Raw genomic sequence first — 27714 nt, forward strand, 5'->3', positions numbered from 1 at the left:
TTATAATGACACTAAGGGCCTTTACCCTCAATGTGTAGATCTAAACCATACCTTTTCCTGTACTGTATACCCAGCCCAGTATGTAAACTAGGGCTATTGCATTCAGTACATAGATTAGGGTCACTAAAAATGGTATAACTACCTTAAACCATTACCCTCAATGTGTGAACAGAAACCATTAGCCTCCATGTGTAGATCCAGACCATTACCTTCAGTGTGTAAACCTAAATTTATTGCCATGGACCATTACTTTCTATGTGCAGACACAACCAACTACTGTTAATAAATACAGCTCTGGCCAAAATTAAGAGACCACTGCACAGTTTTACAAAAATCAGCTTCTCTACATGTCGGACAGTCATTACATTCGAGTGTCAGTTGAATTCTAACCAGAGTACACCTCATTCTACCTAATGTGCTTTGGATTAGGTGATCACCTGAACCAAATCTTATTTACCAAAGGAAAGTATGAAAAATACCCTGCTGTGGTGTTCACAATCCTCTTGCAATAGGACAAGCTGGATGGCAAAACAAGTGCTAGTAATATCCCAAAAGTAATAGGAATGAAAAAATAACTTTTATCCATGCCAAAGGAGTTGAAAAGAAGAAAAGTCTTGAGTGAAGAAAAGAAGGGCTCAATTCTGGCTTTTCTAGCAGAGGGATACAGTGTGCGTCATGTTGCCTCTATCCTTAAAATTTCTAAGACGGCATTTCATTACAACAAGTTCAAGCAGCAGACATTGGGGACAACAAAGCTACAGACCGCCAGAGGGCGAAAACGACTCTCCACTGAGCAGGACGACCGTCATCTAATTTCAATGTCACTCAGCAACCGCAAGATGACATCAAGTGACCTACAAACAGAATGACAAATGGCAGCTGGGGTGAATGGGGTGAAGTGCACAGCAAAAACAGTTCATAACAGGCTCCTAAAGGCAGGGCTCAAGTTATGTAAAGCTAGATAAAAGCCTTTCATCAATGAGAAGCAAAGGCGAGCCGGGCTGAAGTTTGCCAAAGACCATAAGGATTGGACCATAGAGGACTGGAGTAAGGTAATCTTCTCTGATGAGTCTAATTTTCAGCTTTGCCCAAAACCTGGACATCTAATGGTTAGATGGAGACCTGGAGAGGAGTACAAGCCACAGTGTCTTACACCCACTGTGAAATTTGGTAGATGATTGGTGATGATCTGGGGATGCTTCAGCAAGGCTAGAATTGGGCAGGTTAATCTTTGCGAAGGACGTATGAATCAAGCTGCATACAAGGTTATCCTGGAAAAACAGATGATTCCTTCTGCTCAGGCAATGTTCCCCAACACTGAGAACTGTTTTTTTCCAGCAGGACAATGCGCCATGCCACACAGCTAGGTCAATCAGTGTGTGGATGAAGGACCACCACATCAAATCCCTGTCATGGCCAGCCCAATCTCCAGACCTGAGCCCCACTGAAAACGTCTGGAATGTAATCAAGAGGAAGATGGATAGTCACAAGCCATCAAACAAAGAAGAACTGCTTAAATTTTTGTACCAGGAGTGGCATAAAGTCACCCAAAAGCAGTGTGAAAGACTGGTGGAAAGCATTCCAAGACACATGAAAGATGTGACTAAAAATCATAGTTATTCCACAAAATATTGATTTCAGAACTCTTCCTGAGTTGAAACATTAGTATTGTTGTTTCTAAATGATTATGAACTTGTTTTATTAGCATTATTTGACGTCTGCAAGCACTGCCTTTTTTTGTTGTTTTGACCATTCCTCATTTTTTTAAAATACAAAATTAATTGCTTGGAAATATGGAGACATGTTATCAGTAGTTTATAGAATAAAAGAGCAATTTACATTTTGCTCAAAAATATACCTATAAAGAGAAAAATCAGACACAAATTTGCAATGGTCTCTTAATTTTTGCCAGAACTGTATATCCAGGCCATTACCTTCAACTTACATAATAAATACCGTACTCATTTTATTTCTTTAAAGCCAATGGTTCAAAGAATCCCATTTATTTATTTATCTCATTTATATAGAGCCATTAATTCCACAGCGCTTTACATACGTTATTGGCACTGTCAATTCCCTATCAGTATGTCTTTGGAATGTGGGAGGAAACCGGAGAACCCGGAGGAAACCCACGGAAACACGGGGAGAACATACAAACTCCTTGCAGATGTTGTCCTTGGTGGATTTGTACCCAGAACCCCAGCGCTGCAATGCTAACCACTGAGCCACCATGCCGCCATTATAAGATTAATGTTGGTCTTAAAGCTGACATTGTATTATGAACATGTGACTTTACAGAGTTGAACATTGCAACAACAACAAAAAAAGACAATTAAATTTTACCTGTTTTCATATTTAATATGATGTTGTCTGAAGACTGCACTGGTCTGCTGAATGTGAGTTCAATAGTGAATTCTTCACCTCTCCTCACAATGAGATTTTGGCTCATAAACTCACTGGTTTGGTGTGCCGATGCATTTTTGCTTTGCTGGACATTGGTGCTTTGCAGCTGTAATGCTACACAACAGCAATAAAAAAAGAAACCAAAACATTTTACATAAGATCAGTTATACTATACGGATATTCATACAGAGTAGGTCTTCTCAATGGAAAATGATGGCCACTACCGTGACAGTACTATAATTACCGTAGTAGGGAACTTGAGGGGTCCATGAAGAGACCAATCAGACCATGCAATAAGCAGAACCTTGCTAAATTAGTTTTGTCTGCAGTGTTACTTTAAGGACTCACACAGTTATATACATAGGATAGTATTTGGACCAATGTTATTTAATGGGACAGTGCAGCAACCTGATTCCTCACCCTCACACACACTGACCGAATGTCAGTGAGAAGAAAAAAAATACACATGACATGCTGAGATTTTACTCTAAAGATGGAAGCTACTCACCTCTTCAAGTCTATGAGTGCTTGGAAAACGTTGGACTGCACTTGAATGACATCAGATTTCCACTCACTGACCAGGAAAAGATGGAGGAATTTTGTTCTCCATCTTCTCCTCACCTGTGCTCCAAGTCTCTCCTTTGAGAGAATCTGATCAGACTAAGCTAACACTCTGAATAAGGGCAGAGTCAGACTGCCGTATTTCTCGTGTGAGAATAGCTTCGTAAAACACATACTAGTTGTCGGCTCTCCTGACCTGAGCTTGACAGCTGCTTAGTAATCCATCACGCTGTCTTGCTCAGGTCAGGAGAGGTGTCGACCAGTCCGTCAGTGAGATGTGATTCTTGCACGAGTTATACAGCCGTCTGACTCAGCCCTAACACTCTGAATATGGGTGACTCGCCCCCAGAGGCCGTGGGGTACTCAGTGCCGGGCCCATTGATTTCAATGGGAGATGTCACAGTGGCGGTGACCCGGTCCGTGGCCTCAGGCGGTCAATGTAAAAGGGGTAGAGTGATGGGGATAAAGTCATTGAGATGATTCGTGACGCCACCTGTGGTTTCTGGTCAGTTTGACCAGCGCTGCAGGGTTGCTTCTCTGGGACAGATGGTGTGGTGCAGCAATGATGTTGTAGCCCTCCACAGGTGGAGCTGTAGTCCCAGGGCAGAGTAGATGAGGTTGGCAAATGAGGAGAGATGGTGCAGTGTTCGGCACAGAGATGTAGCAGTGCTGAGTGGGTTGGCGCAGGAAGAAGGCAATGAGACAGAAGAATGCAGTTCCAGTTCTTTTACTCATGTTCTCGGCACAGACAGGTGCCCGCTTCAATGCTGCGGTCTCCAGATCAGGGGCTCAGCCAACTCCCAGGCAGATGGAATTAACCTTTCCAGCTGTCCCTTTCGTGTGCCTGTCCTGAACGTCTCCCCACTAGCGCTTATACTGAAGTACCTGAAGTTGTGTGTTAAACCCAAGTTCCTCCTTTCAGATGTTCCTTGGAATTCTATTCGCATGACAAGTGACTGTAGCCTGCTTCCGTCATGCCCTGGCTCACACATAGGTTGCCACCATGTCTTTGAGTCTTTTGTGGGAATAGAGTGGTCACAGCTCCTAGTCCTCCGGTGTCTGCTGCTGGAACATTAGTTTCACAAACAGCCTCGGGGACCGGACCCCGGCCATGCGCTTCGAACTTGAGGAAGGGCTCTGCTCTGACCCTAGTCCTTAGTTCTCTTCTCCTCCTTACGTTCCGTACTAAACTATCTTCCTTCTGAAGAATCAGGCTTTCTATTCCTCTTTCCCGTGCCAGCAGCTCCAGGTCACTGAAGTCTGCTGCAGCACTTCCTTCACTCCATCCTCTCAGGGGATCTTCTCTCACAGACTGACTACTTCCTAACATTCTCCGGCTCTCTTGTGCAGTCTCAGCTCCACCCACCTCCCAGCACTCTTCTGTTCCAAGCAGGGAGCCACCAAAGGTGCTTTGCTACACTACTATGTTGTGTGGGATGCAGGTGTTGGAGGCTGGTCAGGTGTTCCATCTTGCCTGGAGAGTGGGATACTACACCTCAGGAGGAGGTGCAGTACCTCTGTGGTGACTGAACCCTCAGGGGCGACACATGGGCTGAGACAGACTGCCGAATTTCTCATGCAAGAATCGCATTGTAAAACTCGCACTGGCTGTCGGCTTTCCTGACCTGAGCTTGACAGCTGCATAGTAATCCATCACGCTGTCAGGTCAGGACAGGTGTCGGGCCAGTCCGTCAGTGCTATGTGATTCTTGCACGAGTTATACGGCCGTCTGACTCGGCCCTAACACTCTGATCAGAGTTTAATACCATAATCGATCCAATTCTCGGAACACAGAATATATGCTGGTGTGACTCTAGTCTAAGTGTTCAATTTAGCTGTCAAGCCTATGGTCTAGAAGCAATGCTCATAGTAATTAATTAGCTGTAAACCCAACTTATTGCTATTGTAGGTCAAGGTCCTTTATGAATAATTGCACTAAAATAATTTTTTCTACTAAGTATTTTTTTTTTACACTGAGGGACACTTAACTACTTCACCACCTATAGGTACATCATAGGTTATGTATCCCCCAATCGTCATGTGCTGAGAAAGATGACGCTGAGCCCCCATCTTTCTCAGCACAAGACTACTGATTTGATCAGCTGACATGTGACCCTAACAGCCACAGGTGGAATCATGATCCACATGCGGCTGTTAACATGTTAAATACCGCTGTCAATCTCAGACAGCGGCATGTAACATGATCGCGCTAGAAGCATGTCACAACCACCGCCCATCGGTGCCCCTGGCACATGGGTTGGCATGAAAACTAGGCGTCTGCAGAAGACCCCCGTGCTGGTCATTGCTGAGCTGTATGAATGCTGCCAGATGATGATTTTAGCTACACATAGCAGGGTTGAAGCTCTCCTAAGGAGTCTATAGAAGCAAGTAAGATATCGAAAACATTAAAAAATATTTAAAAAAAATGAGAAAACAAATAAAAGTTCAAATCTCCCTCTTTTGCCCCAAAGTAAAACAATAAAATATACGGTATACATATTTCGTATCTCTGCATTCAAAAACACCCAATCAAAATTACCTAATCTGATTGGTAAAGGGCATAAGAAAAAAAAAACCACGCCATAATTATTTGTGGTTGCTGTATAACTGCATATCTACCCCAAAATGGTATCAATAAAAAAAGTCAGCTTGGTACGCAAATAATAAGCCCTCACCCAGCCACAGATACCCCAAAATGGAGATGCTACAAGCCTCTGAAAATGGCGTTTTATTTTTTTTTATTCTACTTTTTTAATCAGTGGGGTTGTTAAACTGTACAATTTATCTCGCAAAATATAAGCCCTCATTCGGTCATATTGGCGGAAAAATAAAAAAAATGTTATGGCTCTGGAAGAAGAGTAGCAAAAAGCAAAAACGCAACAATGGAAAATCCCAAGGTCATGAGGTGGTTAAGGGGAACCTGTCAGCAGAATTGTGCACAGTAACCTGCAGACAGTGTCAGGTTGGCGCTGTTATACTGATTAGGGCAGAGACAGACTGACGTATTTCTCGTGTGAGAATCTCATCGTAAACCTCTTCTTGCCTGTCGGCTCTCCTGACCTGAGCTTGACAGCTGCATAGTAATCCATTATGCTGTCTTGCTCAGGTCAGGAGAGGTGCCGGCCAGTCCGTGCAGTGCGATGCAATCGTCGCATGAGTTAAACAGCCGTCTGACCCTGCCCTTAAAATGATACCTTGGTTCACAAAATCCATATTTTGGTTGTTGTTTAATCTTTTTCAGTTTGGTGTTAATGAGATTCTTGTGCCCTAAGGCAGATTGGTGTATGTGGTGCTCAGATTAGATATTCATAATACAGCTCATCCCTCTGTGACCTGCCCCCTAGTTTGCATAATGAATATCATATACCGTATATGATGCATACTGCAAAAAGGAAAAAGAAACCTGCAGGCAGAAATTTTTTTCTCTTCTCTAGCAAAATGGCGCCACTGCACATGCGCAATAGCAGCTGTCAGATCACTTCCTGTTCATTTTCCCTCGCTCAAGAGTTCAGCGCGGGTCAGGGCTGCAGGGAGGGCAAACTCAGTGACGTCAGCGCTTGTCTCTAAAGCAAGCTCTGGTATCATCTCAGTCATTCTTCAGTGGTTTACAGCCGGGACCATCGCATTAGCACCGCTCCCGGTTGTAAACTGTACAGTCCCCAGATATGAATTACGGCGTGGGACTGAACGCCGGAGAGGTATGGAATATTATTGGTTTGTTTTTATTTCTTACAGGTGAATGAGGGCGTCACTTGGATTAGCAGAATAAAGATGGCAAATTGTGTTTACTGCTTTATTTCATTAAAAGACTTTATTCTGGCTGTGTCTTTATTTAACCCTTTCACTACATTTAGTTGATGCCACCTTACAATAGAAAGGTGGCATCAACCCCCAACTATTACCTCATATGCCACAGCTACAGGGCAGTGGGAAGAGAGAGGCTAAGTGCCGGAATTGGCGCATCTTAGAGATGCGCCATTTCTGGGGTGGCTGGGGGCAGATGTTTGTAGCCAGTGGGGGCCAATAACCATGGTTCCTTCCTAGGCTATGAATATCTGCCCCCAGTCATCGGCTTTCCCTCTCTGGCTTGGAAAATTGCACGGGAGCCCACTCCATTTTTTTCCCCCGAAAAGATTCTTTTATTAAATATGTCTCATAATTTGCACATACTATACTAATTATATTGGTCACTGACATCTATATATCAAACTATTATGCATGTGTTTACTGTAGGTAAACCATGTCTTTCATCCTGGCGGCTCCTGCATTGATTTTACAGAAGCCGACAAATGAATTAATGGCTAATCTTCTATCTACATTACTGTGCAATATAAAGATATATATATATATTTATCTAATATATAAAGCTCAATATGTGTGTGTGTGTATGTTTGTATGTATGTATGTGTGTATGTCCGGGATTGCACCGTCGTAGCTACAGCCACAAAATTTTGCACAGTCACACGTCTGGACCCCGAGAGCGTCATAGGCTATGTTGTGAGGTGAAATTTTAACCCCGCATGTTCCAATTCACCAAACAATTTTGCCCCTATGTACATAATGGAGAAAAAGTGTATGTATGTATGTGTGTGTGTATGTCTGGGATTGGCGTCTGCACCATCACAGCTACAGCCACAAAATTTTGCACAGTCACAAGTCTGGACCCCAAAAGTGTCATAGGCTATGTTGTAAGGCAAAATTTTAACCCCGCACGTTCCAATTCACCATTCTTATCTACCTACCATTCTTATCATTTCTATGGTGTTGTCGTCCTTCTGTAAAGCTGGAAATAACACAATTTATTACCGTGTCAACACAGACCACCCTCTGACACAGACTGCAGGGGGAGCCCAGTATCACACAGGATAGGATTAGTTACACGGCTCAGAAGTCAGTATCACACAGGATAGGATTAGATACACAGCTCAGCAGTCAGTATCACACAGGAGAGGATTAGACACATGGCTCAGCAGTCAGTATCACACAGGTTAGGATTAGATACACAGCTCAGCAGTCAGTATCACACAGGAGAGGATTAGACACATGGCTCAGCAGTCAGTTTCACACAGGATAGGATTAGATACACAGTTTAGCAGTCAGTATCACATAGGATAGGATTAGATACACAGCTCAGCAGTCAGTATCACACAGGATAGGGTTAGATACACAGCTCAGCACACAGTATCACACAGAATAGTATTAGATATATGGCTCAGCAGACAGTATCACACAGAATAGAATTAGATACACGGCTCAGCACTCAGTATCACACAGGATAGGATTAGATACACGGCTCAGCAGTCAGTATCACACAGGATAGGATTAGATACACGGCTCAGCAGTCAGTAACACACGATAGGATTAGGTACACGCCTCAGCAGTCAGTATCACACAGGAGAGGATTAGACACATGGCTCAGCAGTCACTTTCACACAGGATAGGATTAGATACACAGCTTAGCAGTCAGTATCACACAGGATAGGATTAGATACACAGCTCAGCAGTCAGTATCACACAGGATAGGGTTAGAAACACAGCTCAGCACACAGTATCACACAGAATAGTATTAGATATACGGCTCAGCAGACAGTATCACACAGAATAGAATTAGATACACGGCTCAGCACTCAGTATCACACAGGATAGGATTAGATACACGGCTCAGCAGTCAGTATCACACAGGATAGGATTAGATACACGGCTCAGCAGTCAGTAACACACGATAGGATTAGGTACACGCCTCAGCAGTCAGTATCACACAGGATAGGGTTAGATACACGGCTCAGCAGACGGTATCACACAGGATAGGATTAGATACACTGCTCAGCAGTCAGTATCACACAGGATAGCTTAGATACACGGCTCAGCAGTCAGTATTACACAGGAGAGGATTAGATACACAGCTCAGCAGTCAGTATCACACAGGATAGGTATAGATACACGGCTCAGCAGACAGTATCACACAGAATAGTATTAGATACACGGCTCAGCAGACAGTATCACACAGAATAGGATTAGATACACGGCTCTGCAGTCAGTATCACACAGGATAGGATTAGATACACAGCTCAGCAGTCAGTATCACACAGGATAGGATTAGATACATGGCTGAGCAGTCTGAAACACACATGATAGGATTAGGTACACGGCTCAGCAGTCAGTATCACACAGGATAGGGTTTATACACGGCTCAGCAGATGGTATCACACAGGATAGGATTAGATACACTGCTCAGCAGTCAGTAACACACGATAGGATTAGATACACGGCTCTGCAGTCAGTATCACACAGGATAGGATTAGATACACAGCTCAGCAGTCAGTATCACACAGGATAGGATTAGATACACGGCTGAGCAGTCTGTAACACACATGATAGGATTAGGTACACGGCTCAGCAGTCAGTATCACACAGGATAGGGTTTATACACAGCTCAGCAGACATTATCACACAGGAAAGGGTGAGATACACAGCTCAGAAACAGGATGTGCCAAAGGAGAGTACATTTTCATTCCAAGAATTCCACTCATTCCATCTGATTTGCTTTTTGATTTTAAACGCCTCCAGTTTCCAGTTCAACTGCTATTTGCAATGTCCATTAACAATGCTAATGGACAGTCCTAGAAATTAGTAGGGATCGATTTGCAATCTCCATGCTTTTCTCATGTTCATCTTTACGTGGTCTGTTCAAGAGTTGGAACTGCCAAAAATCTGCTCATCTTTGCACCGAGAGGAAAAACCAAAAATGTTGTTTATTAAAAGGCTCTTGAATGACTTGAAAATAAAATACTATCAATACTTGGGTAATCGTTTAGTTAATTTGTGCTGCAAATCTGTAGTGTTGAATATATGATGTGAAATGTTTTTATGTGCAATATAATCATTATAATTTGTTAAGGAGCTGAAACTCCTAAGCCCTTCACTTCATCCAATTTTAATGTGGATACCCTCAAATGAAAGCTGAAAGTCTGAACTTCAACTGCATCGGAATTGTTTTGTTTAAAATTCATTGTGGTAATGTCTAGAATCAAAAATTAGAAAAATGTTGTCTCTGTCCAAATATATATGGACCTAACTGTATATACTGCTCAAAAAAATAAAGGGAACACTATTCCATTTGCAACAGGCTGCTTGTTTCCCTTTATTTTTTGAGCAGTGTATACAGTGCTACAAGTAGTATTCAACCCCCTGCAGATTTAGCAGGTTTACACATTCGGAATTAACTTGGCATTGTGACATTTGGACTGTAGATCAGCCTGGAAGTGTGAAATGCACTGCAGCAAAAAAGAATGTTATTTCTTTGTTTAATTTTTTTTTAAATTGTGAAAAGTTTATTCAGAGGGTCATTTATTATTCAACCCCTCAAACCACCAGAATTCTGTTTGGTTCCCCTAAAGTATTAAGAAGTATTTCAGGAACAAAGAACAATGAGCTTCACATGTTTGGATTAATTATCTCTTTTTCCAGCCTTTTCTGACTATTTAAGACCCTCCCCAAACTTGTGAACAGCACTCATACATGGTCAACATGGGAAAGACAAAGGAGCATTCCAAGGCCATCAGAGACAAGATTGTGGATGGTCACAAGGCTGGCAAGGGGTACAAAACCCTTTCCAAGGAGTTGGGCCTACCTGTCTCCACTGTTGGGAGCATCATCCGGAAGTGGAAGGCTTATGGAACTACTGTTAGCCTTCCACGGCCTGGACAGCCTTTGAAAGTTTCCTCCTGTGCCGAGGCCAGGCTTGTCCGAAGAGTCAAGGCTAACCCAAGGACAACAAGGAAGGAGCTCCGGGAAGATCTCATGGCAGTGGGGACATTGGTTTCAGTCAATACCATAAGTAACGTACTCCACCGCAATGGTCTCCGTTCCAGACGAGCCCGTAAGGTACCTTTACTTTCAAAGCGTCATGTCAAGGCTCGTCTACAGTTTGCTCATGATCACTTGGAGGACTCTGAGACAGACTGGTTCAAGGTTCTCTGGTCTGATGAGACCAAGATCGAGATCTTTGGTGCCAACCACACACGTGACGTTTGGAGACTGGATGGCACTGCATACGACCCCAAGAATACCATCCCTACAGTCAAGCATGGTGGTGGCAGCATCATGCTGTGGGGCTGTTTCTCAGCCAAGGGGCCTGGCCATCTGGTCCGCATCCATGGGAAGATGGATAGCACAGCCTACCTGGAGATTTTGGCCAAGAACCTCCGCTCCTTCATCAAGGATCTTAAGATGGGTCGTCATTTCATCTTTCAACAAGACAACGACCCAAAGCACACAGCCAAGAAAACCAAGGCCTGGTTCAAGAGGCAAAAAATCAAGGTGTTGGAGTGGCCTAGTCAGTCTCCTGACCTTAACCCAATTGAAAACTTGTGGAAGGAGCTCAAGATTAAAGTCCACATGAGACACCCAAAGAACCTAGATAACTTGGAGAAGATCTGCATGGAGGAGTGGGCCAAGATAACTCCAGAGACCTGTGCCGGCCTGATCAGGTCTTATAAAAGACGATTATTAGCTGTAATTGCAAACAAGGGTTATTCCACAAAATATTAAACCTAGGGGTTGAATAATAATTGACCCACACTTGTATGTTTAAAATTTATTAAAATTTAACTGAGCAACATAACTTTTTGGTTTGTAAGATTTATGCATCTGTTAATAAATCCTGCTCTTGTGTGAAGTTTGAAGGCTCTAACTTATTTGCATCTTACCAAACCTGCTAAATCTGCAGGGGGTTGAATACTACTTGTACGCACTGTATACACACCTATTCTATGTGCATATATCTATCTAGTTTATCTATTCTATTATAACCTATTCTATTCTATACTGTACCCAGCAGATCATTTGCCGGCTTTTAATCTATCTAAAATATCTATATATATATATATATTTTAAGAATACTTCGTTTTAAAACGATGTGTAAATTTCTCTATGTAAATGCTCATGTTAAAATCGCATTGCAGTCTGACAGCAATCGCACTGCATTCGGATGTAAATTGGATGCTAGTTGTGAAAAATCTGATTGTACTCGCATAAAAAACGCATGACACTCGCATGACAATTGCATTACACTTGTCCGACTCTCCTGCATCAAAATCAGACCGATTTAAATCGCTAGTGTGTCTCCAGCCAAAGGCAGCAACTCAAGATACATTTCACAAACTACCCAATGTATAGACGCATAGGTAAATTTGTGAGTGATGGTAATGTAATATTTGCATGCAGAGGAACAGTGGACCCCAGAGCCAGTGTTAGGCCGGGGTCACACTAGAGTGAAATATGGACCAGTGAGAGGCGTTAAAACCACGCATTACACACGGACAAATGATTCTCTATGGGGCAGCTCCCATCAGCCATATATTTCCGTATTCTACAGTCCGTGCCAATCGCAGCATGCTGCGATTGTAGTACGCAAATGCAAGTCTATGGGTGCGCAAAAAATACGCATTACACACGGACCACACGTGTGACTTACGAGAAATACGCAAGTCTTTTGGCAGGTGACAGGAAACGGGCCAATCCATCATCAGGAAGCTTAGACATGCTAATTAGCTCAAAAAGCGTTCCAAGCATCCAGGAACTACGCGTCCACAGAGTCCTGCAGCGTCATGGCACCATACTTCCTCAATGTGGAGATGCTGCTTGTACTAGTGCCGGAGCACCCGGAAATCTGGGACCAACGTGATGCCCATTATGCCAACCGGGCAAGAAAGGAGGCGTCATGGAGGCGCATATGTTGCCAGATGTTCCACGATTTTGGTGATCGGCCACGTGAGGAGCAGCAGCAAATGAGCAAGTACAATCCAAAAAGTGTTTAAAATTACCTCACATCAAAAAAGGCATTTAGAATCAGGGTCCCCCCCTTCCTGTGCTTGGCCTTTTTGCCTCATGAGGCGGGTAGATTTTTATGTGATCCATTATTTTATACTGACATAATTTGGCCCAGGCCACAAGCTCCTCATCCTCCTAGCCAACCAAGTTATTGAGTGTAGTTACTTGACCACTGAACTATTGTGACCCTGTGTATCTGGCCTGGATGCCTCAATTATATATGCCACCCTGGGTAGAAAGCACACCCTAGAAGGCCACATGCCTAGGCTACTTGTAGCAAATTTTAGCAAGCAAATATGTGCAATTTAGAATATTTCCTGTCACATTGCAGTGGAAGATGTGATGAGACGCTGGCGCAGCATCTGCGACCAATACAGGCGGGAACGTCAGCAGCAGGCCTGGAGTGGTGATGCGGGCCACACAAAGCGAAAATATATTTATTATGATCGCCTCTCCTTCCTCGCTCCAATTCTGGATCTGAGACCGTAAGTAGGTACCTCACACCACATTACACAGATACTTTACAGAGACAAAACTAATGTTTAGAATTTTGGCTCTGTTCGATTTCACAACAGAACTCAGTCCAACCTTATGGAGAGAGAAACTGGCTCAGATACAGAGGCCATAATTGGTCCTGTGGCTGGAGGAGAAGAGGTGGCTGGCCCATCTTCTCCCCCTTCAAGAAGCATGGGTGAAGATTCATCTCCGGAAAACCCAGTGCCTACACCACAAACCGCACCACCCGGACTATATCCACAAGCAGGACCGTCTGCTGCAGCGCCATCCGCCATACAGGAGGAGCAGGGCAGCATCAGCACCAGCCCAACTGCCCAGATACAGGGCTCCATACAGCCTGCTGGACCATCCCGGCGATGAAGAAGAAGGCGCCAGATCCCTGCCCAAGATACCCGTACCAATGTTGACACAGGGGTACTGAACTATCTGGCTAGAGTCAATAATGATGATGGCGAGGAGGCGTACTCATGCAGCCTGGCCCGTTATCTTCGGGCCCTTTCCCATGAGGTGAGACTACGTATTCAAGGATGTGTTCAGATCCTGCTTGATGCAAGCACACCCCAATACCCCATATGAGTTATTTGAATATCTGGAGAGGTGGCAGCTTTCCCCAAGGATTCTGATGCGCCTTAGACACCCCACACACATGCTTGCTCAAGTAGGCTCTGAGGATCCTCAAATACGTGAGCCTACACCTCACCCCCTTCCTTCCCCTACCCAACCTTTCCCACAGCAGCCACATATGTCTGCCTCTAGCCAACCTCACCAATATGGCCACTTGTTCCCATCCAGTGTTAGAGGCTGGTCCCAACCTGGTTGGGGACGACATGGCTATTTTGGTGGGTATGAGACACAGGCCTACCAGTGCCAACAAGAGGCCCCTCTACAATTTCAGTCATTCAGTCAGCCCAGTACCCACCACAATCCCAGGAGGCAGTACACTCCCCACATCATGGGCAACAGTATGCCCCCACACAGGGAGATGGCCAAGTTGGCCCAAGTAGCCAGCAGCAAACACAGGCTGGTCTTCCGCCTTCTTCTACCAAAATTTGTAAAGTAGCTATTTTGGTCTTGCATAATGGTTTTGTTGTATTTTTGTTTTTCTGAAAATGTTTTGTTTCTAAATTTTCAGATCTGCAAAAAGGCCACTTTGGGCCATTGCCACATTTATCATCTGGCAATAATATGTTTTTCAAAACAAAAAAAAATAAGGCAAAAGTATACATTTGTCTACTACATTTTACGTCTCTGTCTCAATTATAAAAAAAGGTGTCAGCATACTAACATATGCTTACCAAGGCAGTTAAACAGTCAGAGAATCATAAGGGGTTTAAATATATATATTTAGACAGACATAAACAAAAAAATTATAACATAGACACAGCATGCTCTTGCCAAGAAGCTTCCCCCTCAGGTGACATAAAATAATTTGTGAAAATATCACGCACTTTGAGCCCAGAGAGCGGTCTATGTTGAGGGTTGATAGGTGGTCTCGCCCTACGCACATTGTCCGACCCATGCACAACACCAACAGAGGAGGAACAATCATGTATCCTGGTGAAGTTAAGAAGAACGACACATGCTTTGATATCTTCATTCACATTTTTTTCACTCAGCTGAATGGCAGACTGTAGGACCAGCCATTTGGCACAAAGAATGCCAAAGGAACACTCCACCAGTCGCCGAGCATGTGATAGGCGCAAGTTAAAAATTCTGCGCCGGTGGTCAAGGTTGCACTGGGGATATGGCCTCATGACATTGCGCGTTAACTGAAATGCCTCATCTGCCACAAGGACATAAGGGACTGATTCTTGAGTGAAGCCTGGTAGCTGGCGTGGTGGGGGTAGATCCAACTGGTTGGTGCGTAGCCGCCGACCCATAATGGAAGTATTGAAGACTCGAGAGTCTCCCGTCCTTCCATTGGCCCCAATGTCGACAATTATAAACTTGTATTGAGGGTCGGCCAGAGCCAACAATACAATAGAAAAGTATTGTTTATAATTGAAGATTTGGGAGCCAGAGTTTGGCGGCTTACGCACCCGGATATGTTTGCCATCAAGGGCCCCAATACAATTAGGAAACTGGCATTCCTCCTCAAAGTCCCTTGATATCCTCAACCAGTCTTCCATCCTGGGCTCGGGCATGATGAGTTGATGAAGTCTTGACCATATTTGACTACATGTCGACCTGACTATGCCAGAAATGGTAGATCTGCCAATGAGAAACTCATGGTGGAGGGCAGCATAAGACAGGCCAGTGGACAGGAGGCTGAAGAACAACAGAAATGGAACATTTTACAAGGGAAAAATGATAAGAATACAAGCTACATACATATCAAACTTTTTTTTGTTTCATATCTACTAACACACATATATTTTCTAGCATAATGACTACGTGATATTCAGTACATATTACACATAACATTCTGTTATGTAGGTTTAAATATATGTGGACTAAGATGAGGGCAACAAAATTATTCTCTAAACCAAAACAAAACATACATTGGGCAACACATCATGAACATAGAGAATGTGGTTGTGTAGTACATACCGTAATGTGAGAAGTCGCTCCTCTGCAGATATAGCTTTGCGCATTCTTGTGTCCTGAAAGGTTATCCCAGGGCGCAGTGTCTCCAAGAGTAGATCAAATGTTGCAAGGCTCATGTGACAGTATTGGTAAAATTTTTCCGGATAATCCCACAGAGAAGAATAGAGGCGGTGAAAATGACCTCTTGTGAGTCGTTGCCTCAAAAGTGGATGGACCCACATGCGTCTCCTCCTTCGCGGATCCACTATCACTGGGTATGGGTGACCAAAGTGGCGTGACAAAAGCCAGTTGAAGAGAACCTGCTCAGTTGTGTTGAAACTCAGACTGTCTTACATGTTGCACAAACTACAGCACCAACACACCTAGTCAAGGCAAGGTCACAAATGGACAGAATGGAGGCAGCCGCCTGTTCCAGAGCCAATAAATAGGGTGTAGGCTAATGATTTAAATAGTTAGCAGGCCTCAAAACCGTTAAATGTCCATTTTGCAAGCCTGCGAGAAAATTTCGGCATACGGATGGCATACGGATTACATACGAATGTTTACATGCGCAAAATATGTGACCACACCTTGATTAAGGATGACATACGGAGCACTATTTAGGGGACATTTCTCCATATTACGCATGTAAAATTCGGACCGTATTTTGGGTCGCTTAGTGTGACCCCGGCCTTACCGGTGGGTACTTGCCAACCCAGGATACAGTATGTAGGAGCAAGTTAAAAAAAACAACTCTTTTCATTGCTCCCTCATACACTTTAAAAAGTCACTGGCATTTGTTCATGCGGAACTAGTTATGCAATGATGGGAGTAGCTGTGTTATTTTCCACCTGGCAGAGAATTGAATGTACTTTAATTTCTGTAATTAAAATAAGAGCAATAAACTTACATTATGTATCTGACTGTTTGTGTTCAACTCACATTTTCAATGATTTCGATTGTATTGCATGTTCACGAAAAGTATGACTTGTGTTGTGTGTAAACTATGACTGATGTTGGGAGTGTCTTGTGTGCAGTATCTACCTTCCTAAACTTTAAGTATCACTCGGCAAAGTGCATCATAAGAATCTGAACATAGAATGAGATGAAGAATCACATGCAGTGACTGCTGCGTCTCACCTGGATCAGTGCATTGTCTATCCTGCTTTGGCATGTATGAAAGTGTTGACGGAAAAATTGAGAGCCGAAACCACATGATAAAATGTTCTCTAAGACGCAAGAAAGATAATACTATGAGGTAGTAATACTATTAAGCTGGTCACCCCCAACATGATGGTTAAACCACCATTGATGAGAGCCATTATGGGCACTCATCAATGGCTCAACTGTGGACGCCGCTCAGGAGACTGTGATAAGAATGCACCATGACACCATGTGAGCTCAGCTGCAGTGTGCATGCCCAGGTGACCATTGGTGCACTTAGGACTGAACATACCCCATTTGCATACGGGGGTGGGGGAAGGGGGATCAAGCAGGGGGACAGTCTCTTTTACAATAAAATATAGAAACCAACATAGACAATAGATAATATTGAGTAGAACAGTTTTTGAGATTCCTACAGTATAGTGTAAGAGTCAAAGCATTAAACAGGTTGTCCACTACTAGGACAGCCCCTTCTCACCCTGAATGTCCCCTTCACCCATTAAAAAAACAAAAACAAAACACACACACGATTATACTCTCCTCCCATTCCAGCACCATCTGCTCTCGCTCTCCCTGGGCTCATGTGGAGGTTGTTATGACTAGAGATGAATAAATTTGTTCGGATTCGGATCCGAATACGATCTGAATCAAATATTGTTTTTGCAATATTCGTCAAACACAGCTGAAGGTCATTACTCAATAGGAGTAGAAATTACCGAATATGTTCAGAACTAATCATCAAACATACATTCAGCACGAATAGTGTTCTAATATGGCATATGTCAAAATCAGACTCGGGGACAAAATCCGAACAAATTCGCTAATATCTAGTTATGATGTAAGGAGGTGGCGGGGACCCTCATGTGCCTCCTCTCCCCTAATAGCTGCTCACAGGATTGCGTGCGGCACCTCATTGTTTATTAATGTGAAATGTAATGTTTATGTACTGTAATGTCATGTGTTTGTCATGTACTGTGTATAGGCTTAGGGCTAGGATAGGATCTTAGATAGTATAGGACCATAGGGGGATTAGAATAGAGGGGGGCACATTAGAGATATAGACTAGAACAGACAGGAGAGTTCGTTAGATACAGGCAGCATAGGGTTTAAGCAAATGGGAGGGGTCACCGAGCAGAGCAGCAGAGAGAAGGGAGGTATAGGACTGGCACTTCCTGATTAGAGGCAGAAGCCCAGGCAGCCTTGATCAGGGCAGGGTGTATGCAGTACCGAGTCCAGATGGATTGCTGGCTGTGTGGATAAATCTGCAACAGCAGTAAGGCGCCCCAAGCGGAGAATAGTGCAGTCATGCACCAGCTCGTATACAGACTCTGCTAACATTTATATCGACCTAGTTTGAGTGTGGTATCTAGGTGTCGCTGATTGCCTTGTTCTTACATTGCTATATTATATACTATATTTTTATAATTAATTTTTTAACAATAAAATTCTTATATTTTATCTACTGCTCTTTCGTCCTATTTTTCTTTTGGGTTTCTGCATGCCCCAATAGCCTGTGGCTACTGCTATATACCATATTCGGGGTGGGAAACTAATGGACTGCCAAATGCTTTGTTAGAAATAATCACATGAGGATAAAAGACTGACCTATTGTAACCACATACTGTATGTTTTATCATTTAGTAACACTGCTGTAGTAAGTACAGGACAAAATAATTACATGTTGATGAAATCAACAGAAAACAGTACTTACCGTACCTGCAGGGCAGTATTTACATCTCATGCTGCCGCAAGCACTAAAAGGTCAATTTGGTTGGGTCAATAATTGGGGAATGAGCACTCAAAAGCACGCATTCCATATTAATGGCCTGAGTAAACATACTCTTTCGAGTAACCAGATAATTTGTTCTGGCATAAAAAATAAATCTCTGTTTTCAGCAATATAGCTTTAAAATAACTGAATAGTGCTACATACATACATACATGTGCTTCTCACAATTAGAATATAACCAAAAAGTTAATTTATTTTAGTCCTTCAATACAAAAAAGTGAAACTCATATATTTGATAGGGTCATTACAAACAGAGTGATCTATTTCAAGTGTTTATTTCTGTTAAATGTTGATGATTATGGCTTACAGCCAATAAAAACTCAAAGTCATTATCTCAGTAAATTAGAATACTATATAACACCAGCTTGAAAAATTATTTTAAAATCCGAAATGTTAGCCTACTGAAATGTATGTTCAGTAAATGCACTCGGTACTTGGTCGGGGCTCCTTTTGCATCAATTACTGCATCAATGCGGCGTGGCATGGAGGTGATCAGCCTGTGGCACTGCTGAGGTGTTATGGAAGCCCAGGTTGCTTTGATAGCAGCCTTCAGCTCGTCTGCATTGTTGGGTCTGGTGTCTCATCTTCCTCTTGCCAATACTCCATAGATTCTTCATGGGGTTAAGGTCAGGCGAGTTTCCTGGCCAATCAAGCACAGCGATACTGTTGTTTTTAAACCAGGTATTGGTACCTTTGACAGTGTGGACAGATGCGAATTCCTGCTGGAGAATGACATTTCAATCTCCAAAAAGCTTATCGACAGAGGGAAGCATGAAGTGTTCTAAAATTTCCTGGTAGACGGCTGCGATGACTTTGGTCTTGATAAAACACACTAGACCTCAAGCAGCTTGGACTGTGTCACTCTCCACTCTTCCTCCAGACTCTGGGACATTGATTTCCAAATAAAATGCAAAATTTACTTTCATCTGAGAACACCTTGGACCACTGAGGAACACTCCAGTTCTTTTTCTCCTTGGCCCAGGTAAGACACCTCTGGCTTACTCACCTGCTCCCCCCTCCCTGTCTTGCTCTACGCATTTCTTCTTGTGTAGAGCAAGACAGGGAGGGGGGAGCAGGTGAATAAGCCCCGCCCAGCGGACCGGACTGCGGCAGTTTACATACATCTGAACCGATATAAAAAGGTATTTATGCATGAAAGGAGCTAGGTCAGGGGGAAACAAAAGTACTAAGAGAATCCTTATGTGACACACAATTGAATGATATCATTATAGGATATCTCAAAAAAGGGGTGACAGATTCCCTTTAATGCAAATTGGTTTTAGTCTTTCATGCGCCTTGCAGAATCCCTGGGATTTCTAATCATTGCTTATTGTCTGAATTGGACAAGTTTTTTCTCTTTATTTAATACAATTGACTAGTGCCACCACGTTTTGTTTTCTTATTTGGAAGCCTCACCAATAGTTTAGTCAGGTTTATGGTCTTCTATTCCCACGTATTAACACCACAGAGGAATTAAGTATTGTGTGTTTTCCAGTATGATCAGTGGTTGCATCACCCAACATGTTGAATCCTCAAGAGAGAAAATGATATGCTCCTTGTAGCCATCCCCTGTTCTGCCTAATTAATAGAAGCAACTCTACGGACTCAAAAAATGGGACATTTAAAAGTATTTTCGTTTAAAGACTATTTTAATTGCACGTTTGGAAGTGAGCTTCTGATGTCACAGTAGCTGCCCGACTGTCGTCACTGGACAATATGAGCTGTAAGGGGTTTCCCTGCACATAGGAGCCAGGGAGTGCTGTTCAGCTGAAAGAGCGTGAATCGAAAGTGAAACAAAGATGGTTCATGGAAGAAAAAGAAATATCCAAGAGGAGACAGATTGGAAATAAATGCAAAGCTCATGTAGATCATCTAGCAGAAGACCAATGGAGGTGTAGGTGTTAAAAATAAATAAAAATAAGCATCTCCACACTGTTCTCAAACCCTGCATACAAACAATGTTATAATTTATACCCAGAGTTTACCACTTACTTAACAGAATTGCAAAATGTAATAAATTGTAAAAAGAATGCCCCAAATGCAAAAATATCATGACACAAGTTTGTCATTCGTCATGGGACTGTGAGAGCTGTGGAGAAAAGTACTTGGAGCAATTAAGTACAGTTCAATATCTAAACATCCATTAATATGTGCATTTAAAGATTTAATTATGTAAAATTGGCAGGCTGGAACAAAAAAATAGTCAACTGTGAAATTGCAGGTGTACGCTAACAAAATAATCAGCTAGTCGATCATCATGAATTAGCAAAGATCCTGCATGGACCCCCTCACCTTCAAGTACTGTATCATATACCGGACAGTCCACTAAACCTTCTACTGCTCAATTCATCGGTCTCTGCCACCACAATCAGTCTTGGATTTTCTCAAATCAACAGTACATCACATCAATTATTATGTACCTGCAACATTCTACTTAACAATTCAAATTACTACAGCCTGTCTCCAATCCCTAACAGTCTGCCTTTTTGTATAACTCTTCATTACCTGCTTAATCATAAAAATCTTGTGACATCTTTCCCCTTCGCCAGTTTAAACATGAAAGCTAAGGAAGCCATGCAACCACTCAAAAGAGACAGAAACATCATCATTAGATGCTTTGCCAATCATTTGTAACAATTCCACCCTTTCCCCATCAGACTAGTACTTCCCTCTTTCCCTCTACAACTGATATCACAAATCCCATACAGGTACATATTTCACTGAAGTGCCTGGAGTCACCAATTCTCTGACCAACCTCAATGGCGATCCCATAACAGGTTCCATAATTTGTGGCCAGTCAGCTCAGTGCTGCTCAACAACAGGCGCCAGCTCTCCAAACAGACCCCACCGAAACAGAGAAACAGCATCAGCAATTTACAGTAATTAGTGACCTGTAAGAGGGGGCCTGCTCCCATAGAAGAAACATCAGCTTCTACCGGCGTACCTGTTTGGGGTGCTGGTCCACAGACAGGGATTCCACTGCAGTACAACCCAGCTCCTGTACACTTGGTTTCAGTGCATATGGTGGAAATAATGGACACAGATACCGGTTCAGATGCCAAATCAACAATTTTACTTTTCTCTTCAACGGTCCCGGACACTTCAGTTACATTACAGACCACACAGCATTCCTCCTGCACTTTCCCTTTCCTGCTTTCTTTGTCCTTACTCACATTACGGGGTAATAGCACCCTAGGCGGTACCGCAGCATCACTCTTGTAGGACCTCCAGAAATAGGGGATCCCGTTCATCTGTTTCACCCCAGATTTGCAACCTTTAGCCCTATTTAAGGTCTGCCACATGGTGAATATCCTGCGCCCTGCACAACTTTTGGGGTTCCCTGAAAAATGCCCACAGGAAAATTGCCCACGCAAAAAACTGCCCACGCAGAAAATTGCCCACCCGGAAAATTGCCCTCATGGAAAATTGCCCACACGGAAAATTGCCCACATGGAAAATTGCCCACAAAGAAAACTGCCAATTGCAGCATCACAAACTTTAAGATCTATATTTGAGGTGCAAGGTGAGGATGTTCACATGATATGTGATCAACTTGTGATTTACAGTTGATCTAGTGCAAAACTGCAAAAACGAAGATCTGCGTTTTTAGCAGTCTGTCATTATCAGCAATAGGTATAGTCTGCTCTCATTTCTCACTGATTCTGCCTTACTCTTCCCACTAGCCCAAAACAGCAGCACATGCAGAACCAGAAGCAGTGTGATCCAGAGGAGCTATCATTGCTATCAGTACTCACAAAAGTATCACTGTATTATCTGTGGAGCTACTTGGGATTGCAGGTCACATCTAATACATTATCATCTCAGTGGGAGCCCACCAAAAGCAGGGTGCTGCTGGCAGAGATAGTTGGTCCTGGAAGCCCAGAAGGCACAGCAGAAAGGAGGAATTCTGCAACTTGTACCACTTTGTGTTCCTGCTGAGAATGTATGTTTTTGCAGTGGTGTAACTGGAGTCTGATGGGCCCCAGTGCGAAATTTGGACCTGCCCCCCCACACACACATTTGTTGGTCAGATGTATGGGCCCCTGTATTGTTCTAAATTCTATAAAGACTTATGAATTGTCCCTTCATTATGTAGTAATGTCCCCCATCCTGGTATTTATGTAGGGAGGAGGACCCCCCGCAGAGTGTCCGGGCCAGAACCAAGGGGACCGCCATCTGGGTTCCTAAGGAAGCAGTACCCGGGGAGCAAAGGAGGAGAATGGACTGCTGAGAGTGACAGGACAGCAAGGGGAGGGGCGAGTATAAAAGGGACAGGGAGCACGCAGGGGAGTCAGTTGGCGGAATGGCAGACAGGAGGCAAGAGACTGTGGGAGTCTGAGAGAGCCAGAGTGACAGACTGTGATGAGAATGGAGACCATCGGCAGAGGAGAGACTTACTGCGGCCTGCAGAGAGTGGGCACTGTACCTACCAACAAGAGACTGTCGCTTCACTATGAACCAGGGTCTCTTCCTGCCCATGGTGGTCCGCAGCTGTTACCGCTGTACTTCAGCCTGTCGCGGCTGGTCCGCCGTCCCTCGCAGCTGCTGCCGCTCCACTCCAGCCCGTGGCTGTGGCCTGCCCGCTGCTGCCCCACTTCAGCCCGCAACTGCGGCCTCTTCATCATCGGCCGCAGTGGACGTCACCCCGCTGCAGTCGGCAGTTGGGGCCTACTCCTTTGCCTAGGCCCAGACCTTGCACGTGGCCTGCCAACCGTCACTCCTGGGAACTGCAACACAACCCTGCTTGGAGACTGGAGTCTCATTGAACCCCACTGTTTCTACAGGGGGTCACCTCATCAAAGGACTTCCTCAGGGCCTGTTGTGCCCCATCTCCTCCTGGGCGCCCGAAGACTATGACAGATCCTCAGCAGCTGGGCCCAGTGGCTGCGATGCCAATGCAGCCTCATCAGAGACGCCGAGAGACGTCAGGACGGATAAGTGACACTATAAGAAATAAGGACCTGTAGTCGGCCATATCGCGGCCCTATAGTAACCGACCCTTGCCGGATTTGTCGTGTTCACGTTTAAAAAGTTTGTTTGTGCAAAGTCCCTGCGAGGACAATAGCTGTTATTAATTTTTGGTTGCTTAGTATAGCCCTAACGGCTTAAATTCATAAAAGTTCTATAGTCAAAGTTCAATTCAGTCTCGCGTCTCGTCAATGCATCCTGCGTACATGCTGTTTACGTACATATATGCCCATCATCCTGGTGAATATGTCCACATCCTGGTATACAATATATGTCCCAATGCTGATATACAGTATATTCCCCATCCTGGTATGTATGGTCCACATGGTCTCCATCCTGGTATATATGCCCACTTCCTGGTATATATGTCCCCATCCTGGTTTACATGGTCCCCAATCCTAGTGTATGTGTCCCCGTTCTGCCCCTAATGCATAATTAAAAACAAAAACATTCTACTCACCTTCCTCTGCTTCTACGTCACCCAATGTCTTTTTTAGCCACCGCACAGCCCGGCAGCTGACATCGGAGTGTGCGCCATTGTCATGCACCGCTCCCTGTGGCTGCACCTCCGACATCAACTCACAGCCACTGCATATATCACAGTTCAGCATGTATCGCAGTGCAGGGACCCGACAGGTCTCTGCAACACGATGCATGTCAACTGGATCTGCGTCTTCAGTGAGGGTGGAGATCCAGCAGAAGCAGGCACCTGTACCCCCGTGCCTGGTCGTAGCCTTGATCCCTGCGACTACAGTTGTTACACCTCTGTGTTTTTTTATATTGGTAAACCAATAGTCTTACCGATGTGTATTCCCCTCACCGTGTTGTCTGAGTGGTGTTCTACCCATGGGAATCGAGTGCGGGCGTTCAGTGAGATGAACACTGGATCTTGCGGGCTCTCAAAAGACAGCCAGGTTAGCAGACAAGAGCACCCACTGACCCGTGTGTCTCCATAGTGATGTCACTGACCAACAGAGGACCTGAAAGTGCCAGGGCAGCGCCGCTCTCCTATTGATTTCGGTGGCAGTGAATCTGGCGCCTGCACTTCCTTCCCTTTCCACTCAAGAGAATAAGAGTGAACAGATCCTACGTAGTTATGTATCATACACATATACTGCAGGTGTAGGCAGGTATAGGATGAAAGAAAACGCAGAATGTATTTAAATAAGGGTCTCTATACACACCACACTGAGAGTGGAATTATTTTTAGCACAGTGGAATGACAACTCGTAAAAACATAACCTGTACTCTGGGACTAGGTATGAGTGAACCGAACCTGTAGAACCCAGAGAAGTAAACTGGGAACAGAGACCTTTGTGGAAATCCATTCTGCATTTTCTTTGCTGCCTGTGTTGTCATGTATTGTATTTCAATGGTAGAATCATAGAATCATAGAATCGTAGAGTTGGAAGGGACCTCCTGGGCCATCTGGTCCAACCCCCTGCTCAAAGCAGGATTCGCTAAATCATCCCAGTCAGATGTCTGTCCAGCCTCTGTTTGAAGACATCCATTGAAGGAGAACTTACCACTTCTCGTGGCAGCTTGTTCCACTCATTGATCACTCTAACTGTCAAAAAGTTTTTTCTAATGTCTAATTTGTGTCTCCTCCCATTCAGTTTCATCCCATTGCTTCTAGTCTTTCCTTGTGCAAATGAGAATAAAGTTGATCCTTCTACAATGTGACAGCCCTTTAGATATTTGTAGACAGCAATTAAGTCTCCTCTCAGTCTTCTCTTTTGCAAACTAAACATTCCCAAATCCTGCAACCTTTCCTCATAAGACAGGGTTTGCAGACCGGTCACCATTCTGGTCGCTCTTTTCTGAACTTGCTCCAGTTTGTTGATGTCTTTTTTAAAATGTGGTGCCCAAAACTGGACACAATATTCCAGATGAGGTCTGACCAAAGAGGAGTAGAGGGAAATAATGACTTCACGTGATCTAGACTGTATGCTTCTGTTAATACATCCTAGAACTGCATTTGCCTTTTTTGCTGCTGCATCACACTGTTGACTCATATTCAGTCTGTGATCTATTAGTATACCCAAGTCTTTTTCACATGTGCTGTCACTTAGCCCTATTCCTCCCATTCTATATATGCTTTTTTCATTTTTATTGCCCAGATGTAGTACTTTGCATTTCTCCCTGTTAAAAACCATTCTGTTAGTTACTGCCCACTTCTCCAGTTTATTTAAATCTTTTTGAATCCTCTCTCTCTCTTCTCTAGTATTAGCTATCCCTCCTAGCTTTGTGTCATCAGCAAATTTAATCAGTTTACCCTCAATTCCTTCATCTAAATCGTTGATAAAGATGTTGAACAATACAGGGCCCAGGACAGAGCCCTGTGGTACCCCACTTGAGACATTCTTCCAACTGGATGTGCAGCCATTTACGACCACTCTTTGGGTCCGATCACTAAGCCAGCTATGAATCCACCTAACAGTTGCCTTGTCCATTCCATACTTAGTCATTTTTTCAATAAGGATTGTATGAGAGACTTTGTCAAATGCTTTGCTGAAGTCAAGATATACTATATCTACAGCATTTCCTTGATCCACCCAATCAGTGATACCGTCATAGAAGGAAATTAAGTTAGTCTGACATGACTTATTAGTTACAAACCCATGCTGACTCTGTTTGATCACTTCATTCTTATCCAGGTATTGACTTACATGTTGTTTAATAATTTGTTCAAAGATCTTTCCTGGTATAGAAGTCAGACTCACCGGCCTATAGTTGCCTGGGTCCACCTTCTTCCCCTTTTTGAAGATAGGAACAACATTTGCTCTTCTCCAGTCTTCTGGCACTTCTCCTGTTCTCCAAGAATTTTCAAAGATTATGGAGAGTGGTTCAGAAATTTCTTCTGCTATCTCCTTCAGTACTCTGGGGTGTAATTCATCTGGACCTGGAGACTTGAATTCATTTAGGTTAGCTAAGTGTTTCCTCACTATCTTTCTGTTTATAGATATCCTGGATTCTTCTATTCCCTTAATAGGACAGTGAATAACAGTTGGTGTTACATTTCCTTTCTGAGAGAAAACAGATGCAAAATAGGAATTTAAAAGTTCAGCCTTCTCAACATCCTGTCTTACCATTTCATCATTTTCATCCTGTAAAAATCCTATAGCATCTTTGACTTTTCTTTTACTTTTGACATATCCCCAAAATCCTTTATTATTGCTTTTGACATCTCTTGCAAGCCTCAATTCATTTTCAGCTTTAGCTAATCTGATTTGTGCCCTGCAGATTCTGCAGACAGCATTATATTCTTCTTTAGATATGCCTCCCTCTTTCCATTTTATAAACATTTTTTCTTCCTTTTTAGCATGTGCTTAAGTTCTGTGTTCACCCATCCTGGTTTCCTTAAATGCTTCCTATTCTTCCCTCTTTTCGGAATTGTTAACAACTGTGCTTTGAGAATTTCATTTTTCAAGATTTCCCATCCTTCCTGGACATTTTTGTCTTTAAGGATATCCAGCCATTGGATCCCTCCAATTATCTTTCTGAATCCCTTAAAATCTGCCTTTCTGAAATCTAACCTTGACGTCTGAGTCTTCACAGGTCTTCCGCCTCTAGTTATCCAAAATTCTAAAATAGCATGGTCGCTACCTCCTAGGGTCCCAGCCACTTTTACCTCCTCAACCATTTCCTCCCTGTTTATAAGGATTAGATCCAAGGTAGCAGTTCCCCTTGTTTTCTCCCCTACCTTTTGGAAGATAAAGTTGTCAGCAAGAGAGGATAAGAATTTCCTTGACCTCTTAGTTTTGCCTGAGAGAGATTCCCAACAAATGTCTGGATAGTTGAAATCTCCCATGACAACTATGTCATATTTTTTGGAGAACTTGGCCATTTGATGCATAAATGATGGAGCCCATGGAAGTCAACTTGCTTTCCTTGTTGACATTATTTCAAATTGTCCTTCCAGCACTTCCCCACGCCTATTATTTCCATCATTCCTT

General features: G+C 43.5%; 1 protein-coding gene across 2 annotated transcripts in view; it reads right to left on the reverse strand.

Annotated features, from left to right (window-relative positions):
- The window catches only part of LOC141059037 (protein-glutamine gamma-glutamyltransferase E-like), a 118354-nt gene that overhangs the window by 52655 nt on the left and 37985 nt on the right, over positions 1–27714 (reverse strand). For both annotated transcript variants that reach the window (XM_073555246.1, XM_073555245.1), the window contains exon 2: positions 2344–2517. In XM_073555246.1, coding sequence (XP_073411347.1) covers positions 2344–2517 — 174 coding nt within the window. The remainder of the gene's footprint in view (positions 1–2343; positions 2518–27714) is intronic.

This window comes from Dendrobates tinctorius, unplaced genomic scaffold (assembly GCF_039654945.1).
Source record: "Dendrobates tinctorius isolate UK_male_01 unplaced genomic scaffold, ASM3965494v1 ptg000223l, whole genome shotgun sequence".
NCBI lineage: Eukaryota > Metazoa > Chordata > Amphibia > Anura > Dendrobatidae > Dendrobates > Dendrobates tinctorius.